This window comes from Vigna unguiculata, chromosome 10 (assembly GCF_004118075.2).
Source record: "Vigna unguiculata cultivar IT97K-499-35 chromosome 10, ASM411807v1, whole genome shotgun sequence".
Taxonomy (NCBI): Eukaryota; Viridiplantae; Streptophyta; class Magnoliopsida; order Fabales; family Fabaceae; genus Vigna; species Vigna unguiculata.
The window spans coordinates 40,518,797-40,546,765 of NC_040288.1; the positions used below are offsets into that span (position 1 = coordinate 40,518,797).

General features: G+C 31.4%; 6 protein-coding genes and 1 non-coding gene across 7 annotated transcripts; 4 read left to right on the forward strand and 3 right to left on the reverse strand.

Annotated features, from left to right (window-relative positions):
- The first annotated feature begins 2,031 nt into the window (after positions 1-2,031).
- Positions 2,032-3,618, forward strand: LOC114167311 (glucan endo-1,3-beta-glucosidase 14-like). Its single transcript, XM_028052364.1, has 3 exons — positions 2,032-2,222; positions 2,307-3,340; positions 3,451-3,618. Exons 1-3 carry the CDS (start codon positions 2,159-2,161, stop codon positions 3,517-3,519), a joined length of 1,167 nt encoding a protein of 388 aa, XP_027908165.1. The 5' UTR covers positions 2,032-2,158; the 3' UTR covers positions 3,520-3,618.
- Positions 3,619-5,152: 1,534 nt separating this feature from the next.
- On the forward strand, positions 5,153-5,912 carry LOC114165703 (umecyanin-like). The gene is made up of 2 exons (XM_028050268.1): positions 5,153-5,403; positions 5,503-5,912. The coding sequence occupies exons 1-2, from the start codon at positions 5,220-5,222 to the stop codon at positions 5,859-5,861; spliced, it is 543 nt and encodes a 180-aa protein (XP_027906069.1). The 5' UTR covers positions 5,153-5,219; the 3' UTR covers positions 5,862-5,912.
- Positions 5,913-8,168: 2,256 nt separating this feature from the next.
- Positions 8,169-9,312, reverse strand: LOC114166312 (protein LURP-one-related 5-like). Its single transcript, XM_028051023.1, has 2 exons — positions 8,941-9,312; positions 8,169-8,810 (listed from the first exon to the last, which is right to left on the reverse strand). Exons 1-2 carry the CDS (start codon positions 9,163-9,165, stop codon positions 8,376-8,378), a joined length of 660 nt encoding a protein of 219 aa, XP_027906824.1. The 5' UTR covers positions 9,166-9,312; the 3' UTR covers positions 8,169-8,375.
- Positions 9,313-16,563: 7,251 nt separating this feature from the next.
- Positions 16,564-18,257, reverse strand: LOC114167555 (pseudo histidine-containing phosphotransfer protein 6-like). Its single transcript, XM_028052655.1, has 5 exons — positions 17,850-18,257; positions 17,618-17,748; positions 17,261-17,404; positions 16,954-17,026; positions 16,564-16,879 (listed from the first exon to the last, which is right to left on the reverse strand). The coding sequence occupies exons 1-5, from the start codon at positions 17,916-17,918 to the stop codon at positions 16,826-16,828; spliced, it is 471 nt and encodes a 156-aa protein (XP_027908456.1). The 5' UTR covers positions 17,919-18,257; the 3' UTR covers positions 16,564-16,825.
- A 2,987-nt stretch (positions 18,258-21,244) lies between these two features.
- TRNAK-CUU lies at positions 21,245-21,317 on the forward strand. The gene has a single exon. It is a non-coding gene; the product is annotated as a tRNA-Lys (tRNA).
- An 830-nt stretch (positions 21,318-22,147) lies between these two features.
- Positions 22,148-24,322, reverse strand: LOC114166036 (palmitoyl-monogalactosyldiacylglycerol delta-7 desaturase, chloroplastic-like). The gene is made up of 5 exons (XM_028050689.1): positions 23,403-24,322; positions 23,165-23,305; positions 22,929-23,069; positions 22,702-22,808; positions 22,148-22,607 (listed from the first exon to the last, which is right to left on the reverse strand). The coding sequence occupies exons 1-5, from the start codon at positions 23,937-23,939 to the stop codon at positions 22,394-22,396; spliced, it is 1,140 nt and encodes a 379-aa protein (XP_027906490.1). The 5' UTR covers positions 23,940-24,322; the 3' UTR covers positions 22,148-22,393.
- Positions 24,323-24,822: 500 nt separating this feature from the next.
- On the forward strand, positions 24,823-27,628 carry LOC114166102. The gene is made up of 8 exons (XM_028050761.1): positions 24,823-25,030; positions 25,537-25,663; positions 25,822-25,906; positions 25,992-26,070; positions 26,512-26,625; positions 26,710-26,822; positions 27,091-27,201; positions 27,304-27,628. The coding sequence occupies exons 1-8, from the start codon at positions 24,949-24,951 to the stop codon at positions 27,427-27,429; spliced, it is 837 nt and encodes a 278-aa protein (XP_027906562.1). The 5' UTR covers positions 24,823-24,948; the 3' UTR covers positions 27,430-27,628.
- Positions 27,629-27,969: the final 341 nt, after the last annotated feature.

Genomic DNA, 27,969 nt, shown 5'->3' on the forward strand with positions numbered 1-27,969 from the left:
ATATTTGACAGGTTTTAGACATTTTCAATGCTTAATTATTTTTTATATAAAATGGGTGGCGTATTATAATAAACAATGATTAAGGTCGTTTTCGATACAAGATTTATTTTTATCATATCAAATCTGAAATCTATGATGTGTGTATGTATTCTAGTAAAACAAGTTTTCAAAGTGTAGGTTTTGAATGCGTAAAAATATAAACTTTACGTCGGAACGGAACAGAATGATGTTTCATAAACAATACTAAATGACCTGCTGTACCAGATTCTTGTCAGGAGCTACACGACCAATGTTGTTGGGGGTGGTTCCTTAACAATTAACTGTTTTTTCATCGTTAAAAAAAAATAATTTTTTATATCTATAAAGGAAAAGATATTGAAAAATAAAATAATGAACGTAAAGTACGTGTAAATATTTATTGGATATTAAAATAATAACACCCATACTTCAGATCATTGATTGAATTTATCTGATGAACTCTAATGGAAAATAAACAAACACAGGGTGAGATTAACTGAACTAATTAGTTTATTTTGTTTATGCAAACTTGAATCAAACACATGACCACTGATTTAATTAATGGATTAATAGGATCCCAACTTTTCACTCCATTATTTATCTTTCCATCGCAGTATATATTATAATCTTATAATCTTTTTTTCATCTCTTTCCGTTTATTCCAAATTTAATACCCAAGTTACTACAAAGTGTTGACGTTAAATGTTGTTTTGGTCAATATATTAATGGAAATGTAAAAATTAACCAGCAAAAGGTGGTAAATGTTAAGCACGGATAGATTGAACAGAGAGTGGAAAGAAAATGAAGAAAAAAAAAGACAAACAAATGAATATTTAGTATATACAGGTTGGATGTATTTTATGAGATCGACTTGAATAGCTATTAAAAGGGTTAAATATGTTTTTGTCCCTTAACTTTAACTTTTAGTAAATTTTGGAATTAGTCTATTTCAAAACTTTGGACCAATTTAGTCTTTCATCTTTCGAAATATGTGGATTTAGTCATTTTAATCAAATGTTGTTAGGTTTATTTGATGTTTCGTATGTATTTCAGAATTGTATTTGAGTTGTTTATACTGTTTGACACATTTTTGTTTTAATGTTAAGTTAAATACTATTATGAAACGCGCTTGAAATGTCAAATAAACTTAATAAAATTTGATTAAAAGAACTTAAATTTACATATTTTAAAAAATGAAGGACTAAATTAGTCCAAAATTTTGAAATATACAAATTTCAAACAAAATTTAGAGAAAGTTAAGCGAGTAAAAACATATGTAATTTCTTTTAAAAGTATGAATTAAGATCAAAATTGATTGTTTATTGATGTTTAATGTTTGATCCGTTATTGGATGACTATTGAACCCTCATTAATGATGTAGTATTAACTACAACCAATTTTTGTTACAAAAAGTATATTTAAAGACTAATTTCTTAATCACAGACTAAATTTTAATTAAAAATTAATTTATAAACTAATTTTTTTAATAGTTAAAATTTTGATAAATTATACTATTACCAATTTAAAATTTTTCATAATAAAACTATTTTAATTATAAATTTAAAGATCAATTATAATTTTTTAAAATTATTTTAATTATTAATCATTTATAATTTATAAATTTATAATTAATTATTTTTTATCACTGATGATATTGAATAATTTTCTTGATAGTTATTTATCACGTTTGAGATTATGTGCATAGGCATTATGGTGAAGTGTGACCCTAAGCAAGAGGCCACGAAAGGTATTGATGATCAATTTACACATCCTTCGCTGCAGACACATTATTCACTTCATCAAACTTGCAAAAAGGTATACTTTAAGGAGAGTTAAAGGGTGGTGAAAGGAAGAATATGTTCTAACTCTCTCTAAACAACCTTGTTTTATGTTACACTCATCTTTTGTTTAAGGCCAAGAATCTTATTCAGATATTTTCCTCATCATCTTTTGCCAAAAAGCTTCGAATCTTTAGTTTATGGCATTCCTGGACGAAAAGTTTTGCATCACCGCCAGGTTTCCCTGTCATTTCTTCACCAACCATGTTACGTTATTCAATTACATATTACAGGAACAACCCACACCATTTCTATCACTGGAATGCTCTTTCATTCTTAATATCCTCACACCACATCGTACCATGTTCTCTCACTCTTCTTCCTTCTTTCTCTGCCTTCTCTTCTTCTCCGTAACACTTTCTCACGGTCTGTGTTTTTCTCTTTCTCATCTCATGTTTTCATGTTTGTTTTTCTTGATAACATGTTTTTTCATGTTGTTGTGTGGTGCAGTTTTAGGGGATAAAGTGTTTACTGGAACGTATGGAGTGAACTATGGAAGGATTGCAGATAATCTACCTTCTCCTCAGAGTGTGGTTACTCTTCTGAAAGCTGCAAAGATCAGAAACATCAGAATCTATGATGCTGATCATCAAGTTCTCAGTGCCTTCAAAGGGTCAGGGATTGGAATCATCATTGGGCTACCAAATGAGTTTCTGAGAGATATAAGCCAGGGAGAGGATCGTGCCATGAACTGGATCAAAGAAAACGTTCAGCCATTTCTTCCAGGAACAAGAATTCGTGGCATTGCAGTGGGGAATGAAATACTTGGAGGTGGAGACATGGAACTGTGGCAGGTTTTGCTTCCAGCAGCTAAAAATGTTTACACTGTACTCGCTAGGCTCAATCTGGCACATCAAATCCAGGTTTCAAGTCCACATTCCGAGGCTGTGTTCGCAAACTCATACCCTCCATCTGCATGCACTTTCAGGGACGATGTTCTTCCTTTCATGAAGCCCCTTCTGCAATTCTTCTCACAAATTGGCACTCCTTTCTACATCAATGCATACCCCTTCTTGGCCTACAAGAATGACCCTCAACACATCGACATAAACTACGCTCTCTTCAAGAAAAATCCAGGGATTTACGACGCCAAGACCAAACTGCACTACGACAACATGTTCATGGCTCAAATCGATGCTGCTTATGCAGCCTTGGAGAAGGTTGGGTTTGAGAAAATGGAGGTCATTGTTTCGGAAACTGGTTGGGCCTCTCGTGGTGACGACAATGAAGCTGGTGCAACGGTGAAAAATGCAAAGACTTATAACAAAAACTTGAAGAAGCTGTTGATGAAGAAAAAGGGTACCCCTTATAGGCCTAAGATGGTTGTGAGAGCTTATATTTTTGCCTTGTTTAACGAGAATTTGAAGCCTGGTCCAACTTCTGAGAGAAACTTTGGATTGTTCAAACCAGATGGTAGCATTGCTTATGATATAGGTTTCACAGGACTCACTTCATCAGCAACCTCGTCCTTTGTTTCCTTCAAGGTATGTTTGCTCTTACACTTTGTCTTATTACTGATATGAATTGGTTAACTCAGTATGAACATAAATGGTAGAAAGTGATGCTGATGATGCAGAAAATGATGCATTTGCAGGGTGTTGGATCTTTATATGTAATGGTTTCTGCAAGTTGTGCGGCTTTTCTTCTTCTTGTAGCGTTATAAGCAATCATAAGATTGAATGTACAAGTGAACTCAATGATTCTTTGGATGTAACAATTTTCAGAACTCACGAGCTATTCAAATTGTGGAAATTCCGAAGTATAGATATCTGGTTAACCTTTTTTATATATATTATATTATATATACACTCACCAACCAAGTATTAATGTTTTTTTTTTTTTTTCAATGTTGATGTGATTTTAAATCACCTATATATATATATATATATATATATATATATATATATATATATATATATATATATATATATATATATATATATATATATATATATATATATAATCTCACTTCTTATTCCTTTCTTTCGAATCTCTTAACGTGTTTTTTTATACAATTATTTCTTTAAAAAATCAATGTTTTTTCCACTTTTAGTTCCTTTGTTTTACACTTGATAAAAAAAAACTATTATGCATAATAGAATAATTTCAAATAAATAAAAGGAAAAGAGATAAAAATAAATGAATGAAACATGATATCATAATAATTTAATGAAACATAAATTACCTTAAAAAGATTATGCATAGCAGTTTTATAGGTATGTAATTAGTTGATTTGTCGTACATAAACCACTTAAATTATTAAAACTTTAATTAATATTATTTGTCTATTTATTTTAGCAATATAGTATGTTAATTGCGTTGGGTTTGAATTTGAAAAAATAACACTGCACAAAATTTTGATCGGATGATAAAAAGTATTATAAATATCACCTTTGAACCTTTATTTATTTATTATGTATTATACTTATCCAAAATAATTATTTTCTAAATACATTATATTATTTAATGACTAATGTCAATCCTTTAGATTTACATCTTCATGAAATTTGAAACATTCAAAGTTATTGTATAAAATCACCGAATTATTGTATTACATACAACTTTGTAGACCATACATTCAAAGTTATACCTTGCGAAATTCATTAAAAATGTATAAAAGTTTACTATGATAAAAGAAAATAGAGTTAATTGTAAAAGATAATATTAAAATTTGAAACATTTGGCTTAACGTTATTATTAATTATGTAAAAGCGAATTTCGATTTTCACTTAAATGCAACAGAGAAAAAAATGAGAAAAAAAATAAATAAATGTTCGTGGTTGGTACGTGAAGACTTTGAACTATTGCGTAACGAGCAAGGCCAAAGAGTGGCGTCTCCACCGGTGCGGCTACCACCAACCCACGCGCTAAGCATATAATTTTAATTTTTCATCATATAAATTTTTAACGAAAAGAAAAAACTACTTCTGTCTAAACTTTGACAGAAAAAATAAAATAATAAAAAATATTATAATCCGATTAAATAAAAGACGTTTTATAAGTTGTTTCACTAAGTAACGTAAAATCAATCATTAATATTTAGCCCATAAAAATATATTAAAGATCTCATTTCAATTAAGAAAATAATAATTATATATATATATATATATAAGAACATTATTTTTTAAATCAATTTTACCTAATTTTGAATTAATTTGGTTGAATTCTAAGAAACTAAAATATTTTCCTCTGTTTGGATTCCAACAAAGTCAAGTTCATTTTTCTTGTAACTTTGATTTCTCCCTCTATTTATAGCTTAGCTTTGGTTCTCAAAACACTTCAACCACAAACACAACCACCTTTGTCACTGTTCTTTTCGCTAGACTCTGCACCAACAAAACATATTTTGCAAGAATTTTGAACATGAACAACATGGTTACTTCCCTCTGTCTCAGTGTAATGGTGTCTATTTTAATGTTTGTACATTACACAGAGGCACAGAGAGTGTTCATTGTCGGAGATGGCACTGGTTGGACAACTCCACAAGATCCCTCCACATACCAAACTTGGGTTTCCGACAAAACTTTTGCAGTCGGAGATATTCTATGTAAGTCTTCGATTCGTACCATGATTTTACCGTAATTGTCTCCATGTTTGAAACACCGTGAAAAATTATAAACAAAAAATAATTTTTTTTTTTTTTCAGCCTTCGATTTCCAAAGAGCACAGCATAACGTGGTTGCAGTGCCGGAAGAATCGTATACTTCGTGCTCTTCCGCTAATCCTATACGTACATATACCACGGGTCCGGTCAACGTTACCCTTACCACAGCCGGTCAACATTACTACATCTGTAGCATCGGTCAACACTGTACACGTGGACAGAGGTTAGCCGTCAATGTCTCCGGCTCCGGCCTGCCACCTTCCGCCGCCGTTTCACCGGGCTCCAACACCACTCCACCACCACCACCTTCGTCTCCGGCAGCTACTTTTTCCTCTGCCTCCATTCCCTTCTTTCTCTTCTTATCCGCGTTCATTTTAGTGATTTTTGGACATAATGCATGAAGTGTTCGATGTGATTTATGAGTGTGACCTACTAATACATATTTGTTTACAATGTTGTAGTTGTAGTATTTTTTATTATAGTTTGATCAATAAAAAACTTTTATGGTTTCAAATTTAGCTCAAAAGTAATGGTTGATGTAAATACATAAATTACATGCTCAATTAGTCAAAAGTTTGATTTAATTGTGGTGGTTCACAAATATGAGATTAATCAAAGCTCAAAACAATCTGGGTCAATTTAGTTAAGCCATTTATGAATGCTTATTTTTCTCGTAGATATTATTAGGATTGAATAATATTCATATAATTTATAAACTTTAGTTATAAGTTATTTTGAGAAATTATTGAAATAGATTTTATATAGCTTGTTGATAAATTCTAAGTCATTTATAACATAAAAGTTAAAAGGGTATGAAAGAAGAAAATCTTCTTCTACATGGTTTGGGAAGAAATTTTGTAACTACATTAAATGCGTTTTATTTTTGCAGAGTAACGATATTGAATTTTAAAACTTTTTTTTTTCGTTAGATAGTAAGTCCTTTCATGACTTCATTTTAAAGTTATTTAAATCGAATCTATAACAATTGATGTGACTGATTCTTATATTTAAGAAACCAAAATTTATTTTTGGTTAAAATACTCCTTTAGTCCTTGTTTTGGTTCAAAAATCTCAAATTAGTCCTCATATTTTAATTGATCTCAATTTCATCCTCATATTTGTAATTGAATATTAAATCAGGACAATCGATAACGGTGTTAAATTTTGTAACGTTAACTTGATTTTGAATTTCTGACGTTAAATGATGTAATTAGGGATTGGATTGGGAAAATCAGTAAGTGCGGGAATGCAAACCCCGTGAGCGTGGACGAAGGTGAGGTCGATCATGGTCGGAGGTGAGAGCGAGTGCAATCGGAGGTCAGAGCGTTCATTGTGGTCGTGGTCGAGCGCCAGTTTAAAGGTAAGTACGAGTTGTTGTAGTTGAATATGAGAGGGAGACATTACCGGTGCAAACAAAGCAAAACAGAGGAGACGAGAAACCTTCCGCACCCTCTTTCAAACACTTACACTCTCTCAATATTATCTCTTCTTACAAGTGAAAACAACAATGGCTGTTTACTGTGCTAACCACAACTCAATGACACTTAAGAATGAACATTACAGTCACATCATTACATATAAACGCCGTTTGCTAGCAGTTAACGATTGCCCTGATTTAATACTCAAATACAAAAATGAGGACGAATTTGAGATCAATTAAAATACGATGACCAATTTGAAATTTCTAATCCAAAACGATAACTAACAGAATATTTTAACCTTTATTTTTTGATCAAAAAGAGAAAATTAATAAACTCGAAGTAAAAGTTTGAGTGGGTGTTTGGGCAACAAGCCCACCATGAGTAATTTTTAATTTATGGCCCAACAAAAATTCTAGTTATGAACATTCTGTACATATAAAAATTGGCCTTACTGAGAATATGATTCTTGAATTTAAAACAAAATTTTTCAGAAAGAGGACTTAATATGGTCCTTACATAAAATGGTTTTGTGCTCTAGTGTAAAAGTGGCTATAGACATTGTAATACACAGAAAAATAACTTCAAAACCTTTGTTTATCTATATACTAATAAAATCATATCTATAAACTTTTATATCTATCATTTTAAATGAAGCAACATCATATCTCAAAATAGTAAATTTAGTTAACTAAACTGTTATAGCTTTGATATTTTAATACATTCTTAGTTGTATGTATTTTTTATTTATTTAAAATTTGATTCGAATCTTAATTGTTTATGTATTGCATTTCGACACATGTATGATTGAGACATTTTTGTTTCTTTAGCTAAGAACCAAGTAAGACATTGTTACAGTATCTTATTTGAATGTCATACTAATTTTTTTTTTAAATCAACTTAATACAAATTATTAAACTGATTAAGACCGTAACGAAAATAAGAAATATTGGTTGAGATCAAATAAACTTATAAATAAGAAACACTTATGAATAATTAAACTGAAAATTAAATAAATTTTTGGATAAATTAAAACTAAGAGATTAAAATTGTAAAAAAGAATTCGAATATCAATATTGCAGACAACTACAATAATGTCGAAGAAATTAGGACCAAAATTACAAATTTTATAAATACATTAAATTTTATTTTCTCATAAAATTTAAATTTTATTCGATTATTTAGATCTATTTACACCTTGTTGGCAAAATTTTAAAGTTATTATAATAATAATAATTATTATTATTATTATTATTCCGCAATATAATATAGGACAAATTAAGACAGAAATTTAGGATGAGGTTATCTTTGTGTTATTTGCATATGAAAATAATGTACTACATTGGCAAGTGATTTCATCCACAACATCATCATTATTACTTTTTTTTCTTAAAAAAAAAAAGAAAAAAAAAGAGAGAAAACCCTTTTCAAGGGAACACTCCAACCAACTAACCATGAGTGAGTATAACGTCAGCATCAGAAAAACACGCAATTCTCTCAAACTGGAAGAGGTGAAACTAGTCCCGGATCTTCTGCGGCAGAGTGCACCACAAGATCTTCCGTTCTATCCACAAAGTAATTCTCACCGTTCATCTCATCAAGCACCAAAACCAATCCCATGGCAAAGGCCGCATCAAAACCAGGCTTCACGCAAAGCCAAAACACTTCCTTCCCCAGCATAACACTGGTGGTGGGGTCCACCTTGCGACGAATCTCAGCCACCACTTCCTTCGCCGCATTCAAAACCTTGCACCACCGCTGCCGGAAACACCCTTCGATCAGGTACTCCACACCATCCCTATCGTACACCTCCACCGCCACGCTCGTCCTCGACCGTCCGATGATCGACGATCTCTTCACGCTGAAAACGGCTATATCTCCCTCCCTTCTCTCCCCTCTGAACCCTTCCCACCGTTGATGAAGACTCGGTTTCTGCCGATTCAATAACAAACGCTTCAGTCATAAATAAAAGAACACAAAACAGAGAAATCGGTGTTCTTTGAATTGAAAGAGCAACATAGAAACATGTGACCTGGTAGAAAGCAAAAAAAGAAGGTTGTACCTTTCGGCGCAGAGTAAGAAGAGAACGGCCATTGGGATCCATGAGAACAAGCTCGTCTTTGTCACGTGCGCGTGGCCCATAGGAGTCGAAGCGGAAAACGAGTTGACCCTTGGAATCATATACAGCGAAACCATCTCCGTTGAAGAAGAGAGAGGTTTTAAGCACTGTGAGGTTCCTCTCTTCATTGCTAACGTACACTTCTTGCACCACCAATTCTTCTCTCATTCTTCTCTCTTCACAATTTCAGAATCTGCAAAAATGGAGAATGGAGAAGAGGACCTGTTCCTTTCACCTTTTCACTCTCCTCTCTCTATATATATACAGTCGGAAAAGCACAATTGAGTTGCAACGGAAAAGGAAAGGTATCATCAATGAACCATACTCATCTTTTTGTTTTTTTTCTTTTGAGTATTTATTTACCACTTCTATACATTAAGGTTAATATTTTATGTGTGGACAACAAAAATATTAAGGTTTCATTTGCTTACGTGTGTGTTTCCTATTGAACCATGTAGATATTTACGTGATTTTCACACTGATACCCCATCTTTATTCTCTATGTTTTCTACTATCTAATCATGATTCTGTCCCATCTTCTTCCTTAATCATAAATCTCAAACACATTGATTAAGAGATTAAAACAAATAAATAAATCATTACAATTTTGCCATTTGAAATTGAATACCATAATTAACAATTTTAACCAATTTTAATTACTTGATATTTATCAGAGGAAGGATTAAATATGATTTTGTTCCTTTAATTTTAGTAAATTTTAAAATTAGTCTATTTTGAAATTTTGAACTAATTTAGTTCTTCATCTTTCGAAATACGTAAATTTAGTACTTTTAATCAAATTTTGTTAAATTTATTTGATGTTTCGTACGCATTTTAAGATTGTGTTCGAGTTGTTTATACGGTATGACACATTTTTGCTTTAATGTTAAGTCAAATACTATTATGAAATGTGCTTGAAATATCAAATAAACTTAACAAAATTGAATTAGAAAGACTAAATCAACATATTTTGATAGATAAAGAACTAAATTAGTCCAAATTTTAAAATTCACTAAAAATTAAGGGACTGAAAACATATTTAACACTTAAAATGATTATAAGTTCACTATACAAAATACTACTTAAATAAAATATGATCACGTGTGCCATTTTCTTCTATGTAAACACAGAAGCCAGAGTAGCTATCTTTATCATACTGATATTATACACGTCTATTATTCCCACGTTTATGTATAATCGTATACTTTTTATTATTCCCTTGTATTATATATACAACATATATACATAATATATATGTTACGTTGCTTTTGACCTGACGCCTTTAAAGAAAGCGTTTTTTGAAAAAAATAATGTTGTCGGTGTACACTAATTAACTTCATTTTAATTATAATCCTCTAAAAATGAAATAAAGCAATAGTAGTTAAAATGTCGAAGTGATAGATGAGAAAGATAAACAAAAGAGACGTTAACAAGTTACTAAAATTTGTGGGCGTTACTATTAGTCATTTATGAGCAATAGTCTTTTAAATTTATTACACAAAGAGAGACAGGTAGAAGTATTTAACCTTTTTTATATATATATATATAACACGGAATATTTATGCTATTGGAACTGTGTAATTTTAGGAGAAAATACGAAGATTGACGAAATTAAAGTGAGTTGTGTACTTCAAGCTTAAAAATTATAGTTAATATCAGTATTTTAATTGCTTTAAAAAATATATTTTGATTTATGAAAAAAGTTTGGTTTATTTTGTTTTTAATTTTCTTATTCTAATGTGTTTTTAATGTGTTTAATGTGTTTTTTTTTTCACGGAAACTTCAAAGATTACTAATTCCAAAATTTGGGTATTTATACACTTTAATATGTCATTTTAAAAGATGCACTTATTAATTTAAACTTATTACAATATACATATAACGTAGAATTATATTTTTTAATAGTCTCACATATATATATGATTTTAGGAATCTTTGTAAATTCAATTTAATAAAGTTGAATCGAAAAAACAAGTCAATTGAGTTAATTCGTCTTTTACATAGCTTTTGAAACTCATTAATCACTATTCTGTCAATTTTGTTTTGAATTTTTTTCATAAGAAATACTTACACATTTTATTGTAAAATAATTTTGTAAGAAATTGTTAATTTTATTGTAGAGTAATTTGTATAAAACACTTTTTTATAAAAAAAAATTGTAAAAAATGCTTACAAATTTTATAATCTTGTAGAAAATAATTATTTACAAAAGAATTACTTGTCAATTAAAATTCTTAGAAAAAATAAAAAAAGTTTTTTCTTATAAATTTTCTCATGAAATATGAAAATTTTAGTAGGAAATGTAAAATGAATATTTGTATTATAGTTTTGTAATATTTTGCATTGGTCTTGGCATTAGCATTCTATTGGCACCAATAATATTTTTTACTTAGTTGAGCTAGTTTTAATTAACAAATCATCGTATGAAAAGAATTGATTATGTTCGTGGATTTCTAAGGTGACAAATATTCTCAAACATCATTTTAGAAATGTTATAAAATTTTAGTGAGGCAATAATAAGGTTTTTATTATTATTTTTTATTTAATTCGGTGGCATTTGTAGGTTGTGGGCACAGGTTGGAGGAAATAAAGGAGTCGAAAAATCTCCACCACCAATTTTTGTACGTAGTTCTTTTAATGCAAAAAAGAGACAAAAAGAAACTAATGCGTGGCTTTTTTTTTTTTTACCAAGTAGTGATAACATTTGTATATATGAAAAAAATAGTATATTTAGTGGCAAAATATCATTTGATTTGGAAAAGGAGTTAGGAGTTGTCATTTATCACAATTTATCAAAAAATTTATTAGTCTTATCTAATATATGAATTGGGTGGCGTTTGGATTTGGATTTTTATCAAATTTAAGAAAACTCCAAAATAAAAATCTTCAAAGAAACTTGAGAAGCAGAATCACTATCTAGATATTTATTTGTTCCAAGAAATTGTTATGCTATTTTCATTATGATCCATATTTAACTAAGGACAGAAAAATATAGGAAGTGTATACGTTTACTCAATTAAGTTAGTCAATTATTTAGTACAGAAATGGATAATATCTTTTTGGTAAGTTCGGTATACTTAAACTAATTTCCAAACTTCTCCAAAACTGAAGATGATCTATCTCTATGTAATTTGAGTTGGATTTTAAAGAAATTTCTAATATGGTATTAGAGACAGGTTAAAGCATATCCTAACGAATTTTTTTGGACATTTTGTTCCACCTGCTATCTCAGACTGCTATCCGACCACTCATTTCTAGTCGCACGCATGAAATGAATATACCTCGACATGAGAGGAGGGGTTGGAAGTCCAACATCGACTAGAGATAAGACAATTTCATAATATATAAATGAGGTGCAAACCTCACCTTATAAGCTGATTTTGTGAGGTTGACTTAGACTTAAAGTCCACTTCTTAACAATTAACTTGTTGGAACAATATCTACATGCATATTGTTTATTTTAGACCTCGAGTTCTAAACTATATAAGACTATTAGATGCCATAGATACATTTTTCATTGGAAAAACCTATTTTATAACATGCTACATTCTTAATTAAAATTGAAAAAAAAAAAATTGATTCGAAACATGGTTAATTTTTTTATTTTTTTTCAAATTTCATGAGTGGTGGAAGTGAGTATAGTATAGTTTGTTGGCTAGGTCGGAAAGTTGCCATCACCACCACACAAATTCAATCTATGAATTCCAAATTCTAAGCTAAGTTTGTGAAGAAAAGTATATAGCATATGATGTAATGCGACACTATATATGATTCCATTTTCCATAGTCAAAAAACACGATCCACCGTCCTCACTCCCTCACCCACACAAATTCTTTTCATTTTTTTTTTCTGCTTTCTTAGGATATATTGTGTTTATAATATTTAATGTGAACATAATCATCCCATATAATATAAAATTAATTAAAAATAGTAAAATTTAGAATTGAAGTTATGAAAATGTGTGTATGTACATCAATTTTTTTTCTACTTTTATAATGTTTAATTATATAAAACGATAGTTTATATTAAAATAAAAAGTAAAATTATAATTATGTATAATAGTTATAAAATATTTTAGTTTTTATTAACCATATAATAAAAATATTTTTAATCTGGATAATCCTTTTTCTATATGAAAAGTTAAAAGAATTGGTTAACCAATATAAATATACTAATGGTTTCTACTTTCAATTTATTAAAAATTAATTATTGCTTTTGGGCTCTACCTTGTTCTTTGTATTAATTAATATAAACAGAGGCAACATTTCCAGAATATATCAAAGTGTTTGTCGTTACATTTATTTATTTAATATAAAATGTAAATCTGTGACACCAAACGCTCCATTCTACTTGGTAATTGTTGGTACACAATTCCAAAATGCCGTAGGTTCGAATCCTTGCGGTGGATGGTAGTGTGGTGGTGTGTGATAAGGAAACATGAACCCTATATGGTGATGATGATGAAACCGTATAAAACATGAGGTATTACATAATACCTCTCTTTTATATATATATATATATATATATATTTTTTTACACAGTAAGTGTTCTTCTAAAAAAAGGAAAACTATTTTTAACAATATTGTAATGGTTGATAATATCACTTAAAAATTTCCTTCCAAAATCAAACCCACTTAAATCATATAACAGTAAACTAGGCATCATATTTAAGGATATATATAATGTTTGAATTAATTAATTACAACATATTTAGTAAAATCATATAATAAGTGAATGACAGTGTGTGTTGTAATAGGTGCAATGTATGTGGTCTCATAACTACAACGATTGTGACAGTAACTCCAATCTCAATTTAAAACATTAAGACTTTCTTGAAATATATGTATGACCAGATCACTATATTGTAGCCATCTGCATATGCAACTTTCTGACATGCAAAAGACAAACTATAAAGCTTTAGCTAAAATGCAATATAAATATATTACAACCTCTCGTTCAAATTTCTATTGCATCAAATTTTAGTAAGTAATTTGATTTAAATTGTACTTTAAAAATACGTTTTTTTTTTATTTTAAAAAAATTGTTTTAAGTAATTTTATTTAAAATTAGAAAATAAAAATAGAATATAAAAATATATGGGATATTTATGGATTCTACATATAATTATATAAAATATTTTAATACAAAATATTTATCAAAGTGACTTTCATTGGATTTATTTAATTTTAACAAAATGTAATAGCATCATACCAAACCCTACATCCTATTTGGTAATTGTCACTGTACAATTCCAAAACAACCTTGGTTCGAATCCTGGTGAAGGAGTGTAGTGTGTGGTGGTGTGATGAAGAAAGGGAAAATGGGGTTGTTGTGTTGTGTGTGAACCACATAAAATTTGAGGTATTCTATAATACCTCTCTTTTATTTATATTATACATATATATTTTACACAGCGACAACTCTTTTAAAAGAAAGAAAAAATTAAAAAATTAATTTCCAAAATTCAACTCACTTAAATAATTTATGATCCACAGTAAACTACCATCACATTTGAAATACATAGAAATGTTTGAAGTGATTAATTATAAAATATTTAGTGAAATCATACAATAACTCAATGGAATGTATCTGGTCTCATCAACTACAACAATTGTCCCAATTTCAAACATTGAGACTTTCTTCAAACATGTATGATCAGATAGATCACTATAATGTAGTCACTGCATATTCAACATTCTGAAGTACAAAAGACAAAGTAGTACCTTTCGTTGGAAAATGCAATATATATATATATTCATATTCCAACAAGACAACACTTGTTGTCCTCCTTGCATGCAGATGCAGTCTTGTTCTTCGCAGTACTGTCCAAAACCAGAACGGAACTGAGGAAGCAAATAGTTTGTTCACTCTCTCTCTCTCTCTCTTCATGTTTGGTTCTTCTACCTACGATTTGGGTCAACAATTTGACTAACAGGATCCATGTCCATCCATCTTTCACTGACTCCACTGAATTACCTTGTCAAATACCTGATGTATTTTCATGTGGGTTGTGTTGTAGCTGCAACTCAAAACCAGAAGACTCACGTCTTTACTCGCAAACCACAACACAACCTATGAAACGAGCTTTCTAGCTAAGCTAGCTACTCCATGTTTTGTCTAAATTTTGAATTTGTGAACATGTAAAAAAGAGACACGGTGCAGTGGCTTTGTTGAATTTTTGACCGATCTTCATGCATGCATAGAAGATAAAAGATAGAAGATAGATTAGATTCTGTTGTTGCAGAAGAACAGAGTCCTACGTTTCTGCGCTACCTTTCTCCTTTTGTTTTTTTCATCTCTGGTGTGAGAGCAAACCTCTCTGATGTAAATGTATTCATTCGTAACCAAACTCCCAAACCAACTACACGTATTTCGAAGTTCACAACCTTTTCTGATTTTTTAATTCTTTCTGACAGAAAATGTTGAGATTTGCAAGCTTCAAATTGCTCGTAAAAGAACATGGCTTTTTCCGAGAAGATCGTTTCGCACGAAGATCGTGCCCAAGCGAATGAAAACTTTTAGGATCGAACCTTTATCACTGAACCAAAAATTATAGTCAATAATCATGCAACTTATAAAAACCTAAAAATCTTTTCCTTATGAGTTGTCTGTCAATAAGACCTTAAACCAATATAAATACTAATTCCTTTGATAACTTACGATCTTTATAGTTAATATTAAAGAATAATTTATAATTTAATTCAAAATTAATTATAATTTTTTATTCATAATATAAACTATTTTAAATATTAATAATTTTTAATTTATTAATTAGTTATCCAAATTAGTTACCGTAAGTCATAGTCTAAAAGTCATCTTTTACTCATTCTTCATTGTTAGTATGAAGAAATTACATCAGTACATTTAGTAAAAAAATCATATAAACTACCATTAAACTTATACATATTATTTCTTACAAATAATGTGCATCGTGCATCTGTATACTTTTAAATTTGAATGTATACTTATTTTCAGTAAAAAATTTGAAACATACATAGTCAAATTATACTCGTAAATAGTTATTTCGAACAAAACATTTGGGCATGATGAAGTTCATTCATTGATTGGTTGTCCTTCAGTTCCAACCAGTCTAACTCATTATATAATTTGCATACCATAAAATCCCTTATAACATAAAGAAAACAAATAATTTTCTTACGACACTGAACGAGAAAAGTCATGATTCTTTCTAGTTGAGTTTTCATTTCTCTTTTGGGTTTCCATTCAATTTCCTCACGAAAATGGCAAAAAGAAGTACTAAATCACTTTTCCTTTACGTACAAAAGTTGCATAGAAGTATTGAAAAGTGATGCATATTTAAAATGATTTCTTTCCAATTTACTCCCGAGTAGTTTTCGTTATTGTTAATTTTCTGAACATTTGGTGAAATACAACGTTCCATCAGGTGTAGTGTTCTTGTTGAATACAATGTTTTTCGTGCTATATTGTGTCTGGTTCCAACCATTTCCTCTTCAAAAACCTTTTCATTCCAAATCCATTTCTCTCTACTCTGGCTAAAACACAAAGACAAAGTTTCTATGAATAGTAAAAATCGAAAGAGCACCAACTTTCAATAGATTTGATCCACTTTGGCTAAAAAAGTGAACAGGTTACAGCGAAGCACAAGCATGATGGCACTACGTACATTAGAGAATCTAAACAACAGAGTCGGTGATTCCTTTTTTTCTTTTCCCTACACAACCAAGTACAAAAGCTGACCCTCCTTTGGTTTGTCTAAAACCGGAAAGACCAACCCTTACCCTTACCAAACCAGAAAAACAATAAGAACACAAAACCAAAATAACCTAAAAATTTTTCATCTTTTTCACTAATCCTGCACTGGGTACCTTACTCCTGCAGCCAAAGCACGTTGCTGCTCAATCTGTTCATCACCAAATAATGAACGTGATTATGCTCTCATAATATACACATACAGTGCATGCAATGCAACATTACCTGAAACAATTCGTGCAATTTGTTCTTGAGATAACAGTACTCATGCTCCAGCATCTCCAACGCTCGCAAACAACTGCAACCGGGGAAAAAGAATAAACAATGACAGTGTGCTTGATGATTATCATAAAGACACAGTATTTTTATATTGGAGAATATGGGAACGTGGGAAGATGAGGATTTGAAAAAGGGAATATTGCAATAAATGGATAAAGTGTGAGATGATTAGAAGAGATGGAAAAAGGGAGAGAAAAAGTTGCACGAAATGAGAGGGAATAGTGATTGGAATAGTTTGGCAAATGGCACCCACCCAGCACGGTTATTCTGCTCAGTAGCAGCACGAAAGGCTACGCAAACGTTTCTAACTCTCTTGGCGCCAATGCTGGAGCTGCTTCCCATGAACTGATTCAAATGATTCCCCATTTTCTTATAGTCCCAAAACTCCCTCTCCATGCTGCATTCATTCACAGTAACATATTCATTAATCACTTCCTCATAACATAGGTCAAATTGATACATTAGTAAAAATAGTTTGTTCTGATTAATGACGATAGCTTTTTATTTAATGGTAAGTGTTGGATTCTAACACTGGTCTAATCACAGATCTCAGTGGTAGTAACTTAGAACATGAAGAAAAAACTAGGAAGAAAGAGAAAAGATATGTTACAGCAAAGCTCTGAGATTGGTGAGAAGCTTTTCTGATTCATGGAAATAGATGTTGACAACCTCGGATACGAAGTTTGGGGTGGTCTCATCTTGCAGCTGCTGAAGCTGCAAGAACTGCTCATCCAACACTCCCTGATCGAAACAAAACAGATAAACAAAACATGATGCATGTTTCGGCAATTACTACATATGTAAGAATTGAAGATTAAGAAGAAGGAGTGAAGTGGTTGAACCTGGTGGAAGAGGAAGGCAAGGAGACGGTTCATGTCGGCCCACAAGAGGTCGGCACCCAAACCAAGCATCCACAGTGGCAGACCCGTTTTGGCTGACTCTAACAATTCTCTTAATTTATCAAACAGTTTCAGAGTGGCCCTTAATGGAACACCCTACTCTGATAATAATGCAGTGTTGTTGTGTTGTGTTGTGTTGTGTTTGTGTATGGAACATATATATCTATATGTCTATATATATATATATATATATATATATATAATATTTGCAGACTGAAACTCAAAACTCCTAAACTTTCTGTCTTCTGTGACACTTTCCTTCATGTTGTTCTACATGTAGCACAGTTTAAACCCACTCTTGGACCACATTCTGGACCCTCCTCTCTCAGTGCGTCTTTACGAAGGCTGAGTTAAAAAAGTATAAAAAATGATTAAACAAAACTTTGTATATTTTAAAATGTTTGAGATAAGATGAAACTTAACGTTTAAAAATACATAAAATGAGTAACAGTAACGTTTAAAGTGTTTGAGTAGTGTGATCTCAGCAGAAATAAATGTAACATTAATGATTTTTATGTAAAGAACATGGTTACGTTTGTGAAAACCATAAAGACTTAACCTTTAATGTGTGATTATTGTGAAAAAGAAAAGAAAAAACGTAGAGAGAGAGAGAGGGGCGTGCTCGTGCAGGTGTTTTAGGTTATCGAGGTGAGTGTGCGTTATCTCCCGGACCATCCTACATACCCTCACTGCAAGTGTTTGTGTTGGAGGTATGGGTGTGGAACCAACCTATACCTACCTGCTGTCCGGGTAACCGGTCACTTCGCATGCGCCTGCCTTCTGCAAAATGCTGCGCCTTTGCAGCCTCTCTTCCCACCCGACACCACCTGCAGCCGGTAACCTGTCAGTCACCACCACTCTTTTCCTGCCACCATATTCCACTACTTAACATTAACACATCTCAAATTCATTTTTTAAATTAATTAACTTTGCATTTAGTTATTCCACTAATTAATTATGTATTTTCAATTTTAAAAACTAATTTTGTGGAGATAATTTAAGTTTAAAGTCTATTTTTAATTTTTAATATATAGTATCAGAATCATAAGTTAAAATATATCTTAACAAAATTTATAATTTTGTTATTTGTTAGAATTATTGTGTCATCTACTATTAGATCATCTAATAATATCTAATCATGTAGTAAAAATTTATAAATGACAAGGATGTGTCTTAAAATTTTAGTGAAAATTTATATATGAAAAGGGTATTTGTTAAAAATTTTATATACACTAAAAATAACAATATTTGTTAATGAATATGTTTTCGGTTAATTAACTTTAGAAATGTATATGTTTGTATTTAGTTATTTTAACAAAATTTGGTTAAATTCATTTGACATTTCAAACACGTTTATATTTTACATATTTTCACCTTAATGTTAACTGAGAAACATGTTAAACTTTATTAGAAGTGGACTTTAAGCCTAATTCAACCCCACAAAATCGACTTGTAAGGTGAGGTTTACACCTCATTTATATACTATGAGATTGTCTTATTTCTAATCGATACGGGACTTCTAACAAACTTTAAACAAATTTAATAAAGTTTGATTAAAAATACTGAATTCTTACCTTTGTAAAATTAAATAACTAAATTCATTGATTTGGATTTTAAAATATTTAACCCATATATTAAGTATGCATGAAGAATAGACATGACATGGTAGAGATAGTAGAGTTGAAAGGTGAAAGGCGTATATAAATGCATGGAGGGTGTCTGAGAAAAGATGTTGATATGCGTGGACCGTGCCTTTTTCTGTTCGTGGAAAATAAGGGGGTGGTGGTGACAAGACAAAGGCTAATGAAGATGGTTGTTCACCTTTCTCATGTGTTTTGTGAATCAAACTTTTTCCACTTTCCCGAGGTAAATGAAAGCAAGAAAAAGGAAAACGCTTGTTTTGTTTTATAGGTAGGGTTAGTGAGGTGCATCGAAATGAGAACAGAGAATTGAAAAGTTTGAACATGGTGGTGGGGGTGGTGGTGGAAACTTTAAACCATGCTGGACACGTGGTGCGTTATGGGTTACTTAGGGTTTTTTTTTGTCTGTATCAGTTGCAGAATCAATTTTTAATAAACACTTTTCAATTTTACTCTCATTGCTGATGGGCCACCCTATTTTACAATTTTTAATATTTGCACCTATTAATCAACTCTTTCTGCCACCATTTTAGATATGCACTTTTTCTTTTTTATATAAAATACTAATGTAAGAAATACTTTTAGAAATATTTTATATAAAATACTTTTTACAATAAATTTAATAAAAAATACTTACAAATTTTATAGTTTTATAAAAAATAATTATTCGTTAAGGAATTATCTGTCAATTTAAATATTTAAAAAAATAAAAAAAATCATATTTTATAAATTCTTTTAATAAATTTATAAGAAAGTTTTCATATAATATGAAATATGAAAATTTTTAATAATGAGAGTTGAAAAAAGGAATGGTTGAATTAAAGATGATTTTGAAATAGTCATAGTTTGAATTAAAGATGATACTGATAGTGGTGCAATAGAAACCCTATTATTGGATCATCTTCATATCATTATTAATTCATTTCTTTTACAGCTTCGAAATTCCAAATCACACCAATAGCAGTGTTCTTCTGTTCTTCTTCCATACAAGTCAAAAACTCAAATCATGCTCTTATTTTATCCTCTTCTTCTTCATATTATTGCCACAACTATGAAATTTGGTTGCTTCAATGCTCGAGGTTCTTATTAGGGTTTTCTTTTTTAACTTTTGTAATAGTAATATTATGCACTACTCTTTTTCTCAACAATGTCAGAAATTCCACACTTTATTTGGATTAATGTTCATAATATAAGTTATGAAAATATCAAAACAAATAGATTTATAATGATATTTTATATTATTATTTAATATATATCAAATAATGAAATGATTCAAAACAAATAAATGCTACAATGATAATAATCTACTTTGTGAGTAAGAATAACTTTTAATCTATAATTTGAATCCTAATCACATCACTTATTGCATTTGGAGTAAACTATAGGGAAATACTACTTGTTGTATACACTCAATGTTTTTGCAAACGTTAAGTGTTGTTGTTCTAAAAATAAATAATTAGTGGTAAAATTATCTGTTGAAACGAATTAAATTTTCTTAATTATTTTTTAGACCATAATCATACAGGCCATGCCTGGTCCGGCCTATTGGGAATTGGATAGGCCCATTGGGCTGTAATAACTTTTACTTATCTGGCCGAATATATGAAGAACTGAATGGGCTTTATCATCGTAATTTTATGAAAAAAAAGTAAAATATGTTAAATGATTTGTTGTAAATTATTATTTAAATTTTTAGAAGCCCGTCTAGCTCAGTTGGTAGAGCGCAAGGCTCTTAACCTTGTGGTCGTGGGTTCGAGCCCCACGGTGGGCGTTTTTATATTTTTTTCCTAATTATGTTGTTTTTATTAAGAATAACTTGTTTTTCTCTAATCTTTCTGAACAATCTTAGTTCTTAACTATGGAAGCTTTGCTGTTTTAGATCCACAATGAACATGTTGCTGTTGCATTGTTGTGAGACACAAAAAACATGACAACTCACAAATGAAACGAAAAGTCTACAATGAATCGCCCACATTTAACTGGACGGTGAAAGCAGAAAGAAAGAAATCCAAAAACAGGGGACGGTGCATCAAAACTCTAAGCAAAATGTGTGTAACTCATGATAATAATGAAATGAACGTGTGAACGTGTTAGGCACAATGGTGTGTGTACTCATCCTTATTTTTTAGCAAAGAATAGTGACATGTGATTCTAGTGCACAAAGTTTGGTTCATAATTAAAAAATGCCACTGAATTCAAATGTGGTGGGACCAATACCATAAAACTTTTGCATTTGTGCTTGGAAATGCATTGAGATATGTATATACTATTGCTTCTTGGTTCACATGCTTCAAAAGCCATGCTAACACAAAACAAACACACTTTGGTCTGTAATGAAATTATGAGTAAACGAGTCTGGCTTCAGAGCCACTCAGTTTGCGTTATTACACGATGAAGAGTACTGTGTAGCTAGTTAGTTGGTATGAACAGGGAAGGATAAGAAAGAAACTGTTACAGAGATATAATATAAGAGTATGTGGAAGGTGACAAGGATACTAATTGAATATTCTTCTGTATCCGTCAATAGTGAAAATATTAGCAAATTCAGATTTTTTTACTGAGTTTTTTGGTGTTATCAGAGTATTATAAATACACTGATGATGGTATATTATAATTTTTTTAAAATATATTTGGAAGACACTCTACAGAGAATCCAAAATCAAAATTTAGTTCCATATAGATGGTTCCATGATGGTTGAAAGAAAGACCAAGAGAATAATTTCCCCACCAAAACCAAAACCAAAACCTTTGTGTCATCAACTAGTACCTATCAAATTATTTTCCTTCATTTTACTGTTATTTCCAACCCCATTTTTGTGATCCTTGGCCAAGGACAAAAACTGTGTTTCATGTGGTTATTGTATCACTATTGAATGCCATTCTATGTTTCTGAGTCTCTGAGGGTAACTTGACTTCAGTGGCCAACCCAATAGCTTGGAGAAATCTCACAACGTACCAGGTCATGTCTAGTTGCCACCACTCTAATCCATGTCTAGCTGAATACTCAAAAGCATGGTGGTTATTGTGCCAACCTTCACCAAATGCAAGCAACGCCACCCACCTAAGAAATTTCACATTTTACATAAGATCAAACAACGTGTGAACTCCAACAAGTTATCAAACTATGACAAGTTTAAGATAAGAAAAAAAAATACCAATTATTTCTGGACAAGTCTCTGGTGTTCCAGGCCTGATTCCCCCAAACATGGCAAGCTGAGTTTACAAACCAGGTTATGTGATAAACCCAAACAATCCTCACTCCCTGCGTTTCATAAAAGAATGGTGTAATTCAAATAATCTACCAAATTGGTCCTTAATTTTCTTTGTTCTGATATGTGTTCTACTTAAAGAACAGACATAAAATGAAAGAAACTTTTGGTACCATTCCCCAAACTAGGAAAGGAAATCCTCCTGCTGCATATAGAAGGGCTCCCAAAGCAAAAGGGTGGAAAAGGTAAGTGCTTCTGAGAAATCTATAAAAAGGTTGTTTCTCTAAATCACCAACATTGTTTGCCTCTCCACACTGCACATACATAACATATCCCATAATAAATTTACAAAGAGCCAACATTGTTTGGTCATGCAGAAGAAGCATTCTTACAGTACCTACATACATACCCTTTCTATGATAGAATTGGTATCAAAGAGCCAACTCATATGGCTGAACCAGAACCCTTCAGTGGGGCTATGAGGGTCTCTCTCAGTGTCACAAAACTGGTGATGGTATCTATGTGTGCTTACCCAATCAATTGGGTTCCCCTGCATCATCACCACAGCAAAACCAAAAACCAAAGCATGAAGAAAGATACAGAAAAAGCAGAATAGAATGGAAATGTTTTGAAGAAACAAAATTCACCTGAAGTGCCAGAACCCCACAATAGGCAAAGGAATATTCAAGCCATTTGGGAAGCTTGAAACTCCTGTGAGAAAGGTTCCTGTGGAAAGAAAGAGTGATGCCAAAAAGGCCAGTGACAACATAGAGAGCCACAGCCACCCATAATGCTGGCCAATTGAAATGGAATGGAGCAAAGAGACAAAGCACATGCATGGCCAACACAATTCCAGCAGTGCCAACATCCAAAGTGTTCCATTTTCTCCCAAAGAGAACACTCCTCTCTCTCTTCACCTCAACTTCAGACAACAAAATCTTTCTGGGTTTCAATGCCTCAACTTCTCCAAATGCTGCATTGGTCTTGGCTTTGGCTGTCACTGCCAGATTATAGGTAAAGGGGTTGCTTTTAAGGGAAATTTTGGTTGGTTTTTGGTTAAAGTTAAAGTTTTTAATGGAGCCAAGGCCAAGAACAGTGCTATCACCCCGCTGTGGAATTGAGCGGTGGAGGGTGGTGCAGCCATGAAAAATGGGGTTTTTAGGCTGAGTGGTGATGAGAACCATAGGGAATTGAATTGAATTGAATTGAATGGTTGTGTTGAGTTTTGTGGAAAGTGGTGTTGGAGGGATAATTGGTTTGGGTTTTAAGGTGGTGAAGTTGATTGTGACGTGCAAGTGCAAGTGACCAAGAAAAACACTAACCCCACTTGTGGTGTGGCCGGTGTTAAGAAAATGGGATTTTGAAGAAAAATTGAAGTTAAAGCAAGTGGAGACAGAGAGAGAAAGAAGGATAAGGCAACGTACCCTGAAGCTGCTGGTTGTGAATCACATTGCTTCAAGGGATTCCTCTATCAAAGTTCTCATCTTTTCATTACTCATATAAAAAACACAACTTTGTTTTTTCTTCTCTCAGTGTTCAAAATTAAGAGATACCCCCTTGCTTATACCAATGATATGATACAGTGTTGCATTTAGTTCTTCTTATTAATCTGAGAACCTTGTTTCACACCATCAATGGGGATGTTGATTGGGTCAAATTATTTGATAACTTAATTAGACCTAACCTAATTTAATTTAATTAGATTAGATTGGATTGGATTTTACTTATCATTTAATCAAACACTAACTCAATTCGATTGGATAATAAATTGTGATGTAAACAAAGTTGTCTTATTTTTTTAATGAGTTGAATAATGAATTGTATGTTTTTAATTAGTTTTGTCTAAAAATAAAATATTTCAAAATTTTGATCTAATCACACTATCAAAATTTTCAATTAAAACACACACACACAAACTTTGAGTATTGTGAATAACACCTATATGATGAGTGCTTAATTTGATAATCTTTTGTTAAAAAATAAAAAATAAAAAAATATCTACAAAATTTGACTAAATGAAGCTCTATCAATTATCTCCTTATAAAAATCTTTATTTCTCTGTCATGCCCCTTACACGCAAACTTAAAAATATCTATTTATCTCTTGTAATCTCTTGGCTATTATAAATTTGGACATGTTCTTCTTCTCTTAGATATCACTCTTCTCTTCTTCAATATTCTCTCATACACATAAATGGCTGCTGCAACCAATGCTTCTATGTTTTCTTCTCCCACGCAACCATGTTCTGTGCCTCCAACCATTTCAAACACGCTATGTAAGTCTCCTTTATCTCATTTTTATGCCATGTTTTGTCAACAATAGTGTGTAATATATTGTATGAACAGTTAAGATTTTGCTGCAAAGGACCATGTGATTTGAATATGCTTAATTTTTTATTATGGGTACTGTTGTGTGTTTATTTATATCTTTCTTGATTGCTGCTAAAAGTCCAAGAAGAAAGTTTCTCCACCTTTGTAGGAATCAGAATAAACTATCATTACATAGAAATTATTGCATCAGAACTTTAATAAATCTAAAACCTGTTGTGTTCTCACAGTAGCCTTAATAAAATCTTTTTGTTCGATTAGTTTTTTAATCCTTTTTCTGACAGAAATTTAAGTGTGAGGATATGTTCCGGATTCCATAAAAATGAAAAAGTAAAATACTATATAAAAATAAAAATCCATAAACTCATAATTTTAAAATTTTGGATTCAGAGTGCTGTCAATTCCTTTGGTTGAGCTCGGGTCTCAAATTTAATACTAGCAATTTCTGATGCAGCTAGTCCTTTTCTCAATGTGTCATTACCAAAAAGTTACCCTGTGAAGAAAAACCATGTGAAAATTAGCAGAAAGATTAGTGCTGCTGCTGTTGCAACACCAACACCAACTACAGAGGAAATTCAAGAGTATGAATTCCCCTTTTTGATAGTACCACTTATTATTTTTGCAGTTTTTGTATTATACATATTGGAAACTAAATAGTGAATGATTTCAAGTTATACAAATAAAAGTTAGTTTTGGATAAACTTATTAGAATGGCATTATCTACTGTTAATGTTTGCAGATACAAGCTTCCTTCATGGGCTCAGTTTGAGATTGGAAGAGCTCCTGTGTATTGGAAAACAATGAATGGCCTTCCTCCTACTTCAGTAAGTGTAACTTTTTGAGTTAACTAATTCAAAACTGCATCATAATCCATTAACTAATGGTAAATTTTCTTACAAATTTTGGCAGGGAGAAAAGCTAAAACTTTTGTATAATCCAGCAGCAACTCAACTAGTCCCTAGTGAAGAATTTGGAATTGCTTTTAACGGTAATGTTCTGCAACCAAAATATTTGGATTCATTATGAACAGACATAGAAAGGGTTAAGAACAAGTGACAGAAACTACACATTGTTGTTCTGAGTTAGAAATTTACCATTTTGTGTTTGGAGTCACCGAAACTGTTGCAAATGACACTAATCAACAACATGTATGAGAAAGTAACTTTGCTTAATGTGGAATCGTAATGAATAACCGAATATGTTTGGAGATTCCACATTGACCACAGATTGGTCAATAAGACGATTTTATAGTATAAGTGAATGCAAACCTTGTCTTATAAGTCGGTTTTATAGGATTGAATTTGACTTAAAGTCTATTTCTTAACATAATATACTGTTTTCTCAGACTGTGGAAGTTTATATGTCATAGTTATTCGTTTTTCTAGTCATGTTCTTTTTCCAACTGAATTATAACATTGCATCGATTCAGGAGGTTTTAATCAGCCAATTATGTGCGGTGGTGAGCCAAGGGCTATGCTTAGAAAAGATCGAGGCAAAGCTGATGCTCCAATATATACCATTCAGATATGCATTCCAAAGCATGGTAATATGATTCTCTTGTTTCTCTGTGTATACTTTGCAGACAAAACCATTCAATGTTATCTTGTTTACGTCTCTTTTTGTGCAGCTCTGAACTTGATCTTCTCATTTACTAATGGAGTAGACTGGGATGGTCCATATAGACTTCAATTTGAAGTTCCCAAGGCTTTAAAGAACAAGCCAATTGAGTTTTTTAATAGGGTAATGGACACAACTATCTATTGCTTTTACATATTTACAAACATTCCAATGACGCATAGCTACCCAAGTTTCTCGTATACTAAAAAATCTTATTGAATTTTGGTTATTTATCTTGAATCAACTTTTCACTTTTATAATACCTTTTTATGTTCTTCATATTACTCGACATGAGACTTTGATGAATACCTACTACAGATCAAACACTACGCGACAAAATAACAACATTATGTGAGAAATTAGTACTTAGTGTACTGTTATTATATGGCAGGGTTTGGCAGATGAACTGAGTAAAGAAGGAGCATGTGAGCAGGCAATATTTCCGGACACAAACACAGTTATAGCAAGTTGTGCTATGATTGGTAATTTGACAAAAGAAGGGGTGAGAACATTCTTCCATTTTTCAGTGTCTTTACTCTTTAACACACTTCTTTTCCTTGGAACACTTTCAGTTTCTTAATGATGAATGAAAACATTGATGCAGGGTGATCGATGCGATCTGAATCTTGTTTTAGGATGCACAGATCCTAGTTCTCATTTGTACAATCCACTAGCCAATGTAGATGATGGAACATGTCCAATTGAATTGGATTCTGAGTCTGAGGATTAGTTATACTTTTCATAAATATTCATTTAGATCATATACTTTATGTTGGTTTTAAGTACATAGATAGTGTATATTGTATATAAATTCACTCTTTAAATTGAACATTGCCATGTCTGGTTCTGCTTGGTCTTCAAAAAACTATGGTTTTGCTACATTATTTCTCTCTTTAAGTTGTTACTGCTAAAACATATTTTCTCTTTCTCTTGAATTTGGATTCTTTACCGGATTTGTTTGTGTTGTTCTTCAATTGTGTCTTCTACCGGGTTTGTTTGTGTTGTTTTTCTATTGCGCTTTCATAATATACTAATTACTACTAATTTTGACGTTTTAAAATATATTAAAAAGATATTTAAAATACCAACATAACGTATTTTTAATGTTCCACAGAAAACAATACAAAAAACAGTAGAGAATGTAGACTCATTTTTCTGCTGAAAGTTTACTTTGGTATTAAAGATTCATTCAATTTCATAATCACCATATTAGTGTTTTGAAGTTTGAATTTGTTGCTAGAATGAATGATCAATCTTTTAGTAATGTGTG

Bases quoted from the DNA above. Each gene is read 5' to 3' on its own strand.
- LOC114166312 (XM_028051023.1), bottom strand. From the start codon at position 9,165: ATGAGAGAAGAATTGGTGGTGCAAGAAGTGTACGTTAGCAATGAAGAG. The intron at 8,811-8,940 runs GTACAACCTTCT...TTGAATCGGCAG, and splicing joins TTCTTACTCTGCGCCGAAAG to AAACCGAGTCTTCATCAACG.
- LOC114166102 (XM_028050761.1), top strand. From the start codon at position 24,949: ATGGCTGCTGCAACCAATGCTTCTATGTTTTCTTCTCCCACGCAACCA. The intron at 25,907-25,991 runs GTAAGTGTAACT...AAATTTTGGCAG, and splicing joins ATGGCCTTCCTCCTACTTCA to GGAGAAAAGCTAAAACTTTT. The intron at 26,071-26,511 runs GTAATGTTCTGC...GCATCGATTCAG, and splicing joins ATTTGGAATTGCTTTTAACG to GAGGTTTTAATCAGCCAATT.
- LOC114167311 (XM_028052364.1), top strand. From the start codon at position 2,159: ATGTTCTCTCACTCTTCTTCCTTCTTTCTCTGCCTTCTCTTCTTCTCC. The intron at 2,223-2,306 runs GTCTGTGTTTTT...TGTGTGGTGCAG, and splicing joins CTCCGTAACACTTTCTCACG to TTTTAGGGGATAAAGTGTTT. The intron at 3,341-3,450 runs GTATGTTTGCTC...ATGCATTTGCAG, and splicing joins CGTCCTTTGTTTCCTTCAAG to GGTGTTGGATCTTTATATGT.
- LOC114167555 (XM_028052655.1), bottom strand. From the start codon at position 17,918: ATGCTTGGTTTGGGTGCCGACCTCTTGTGGGCCGACATGAACCGTCTC. The intron at 17,749-17,849 runs GTTCAACCACTT...TGTTTCGATCAG, and splicing joins TTGCCTTCCTCTTCCACCAG to GGAGTGTTGGATGAGCAGTT. The intron at 17,405-17,617 runs GTAACATATCTT...GAATGAATGCAG, and splicing joins ACCAATCTCAGAGCTTTGCT to CATGGAGAGGGAGTTTTGGG.
- LOC114166036 (XM_028050689.1), bottom strand. From the start codon at position 23,939: ATGGTTCTCATCACCACTCAGCCTAAAAACCCCATTTTTCATGGCTGC. The intron at 23,070-23,164 runs GTATGTATGTAG...ATGTATGTGCAG, and splicing joins CCAATTCTATCATAGAAAGG to TGTGGAGAGGCAAACAATGT. The intron at 22,608-22,701 runs GTATTTTTTTTT...GAAATTTCTTAG, and splicing joins GACTTGTCCAGAAATAATTG to GTGGGTGGCGTTGCTTGCAT.
- LOC114165703 (XM_028050268.1), top strand. From the start codon at position 5,220: ATGAACAACATGGTTACTTCCCTCTGTCTCAGTGTAATGGTGTCTATT. The intron at 5,404-5,502 runs GTAAGTCTTCGA...TTTTTTTTTCAG, and splicing joins TGCAGTCGGAGATATTCTAT to CCTTCGATTTCCAAAGAGCA.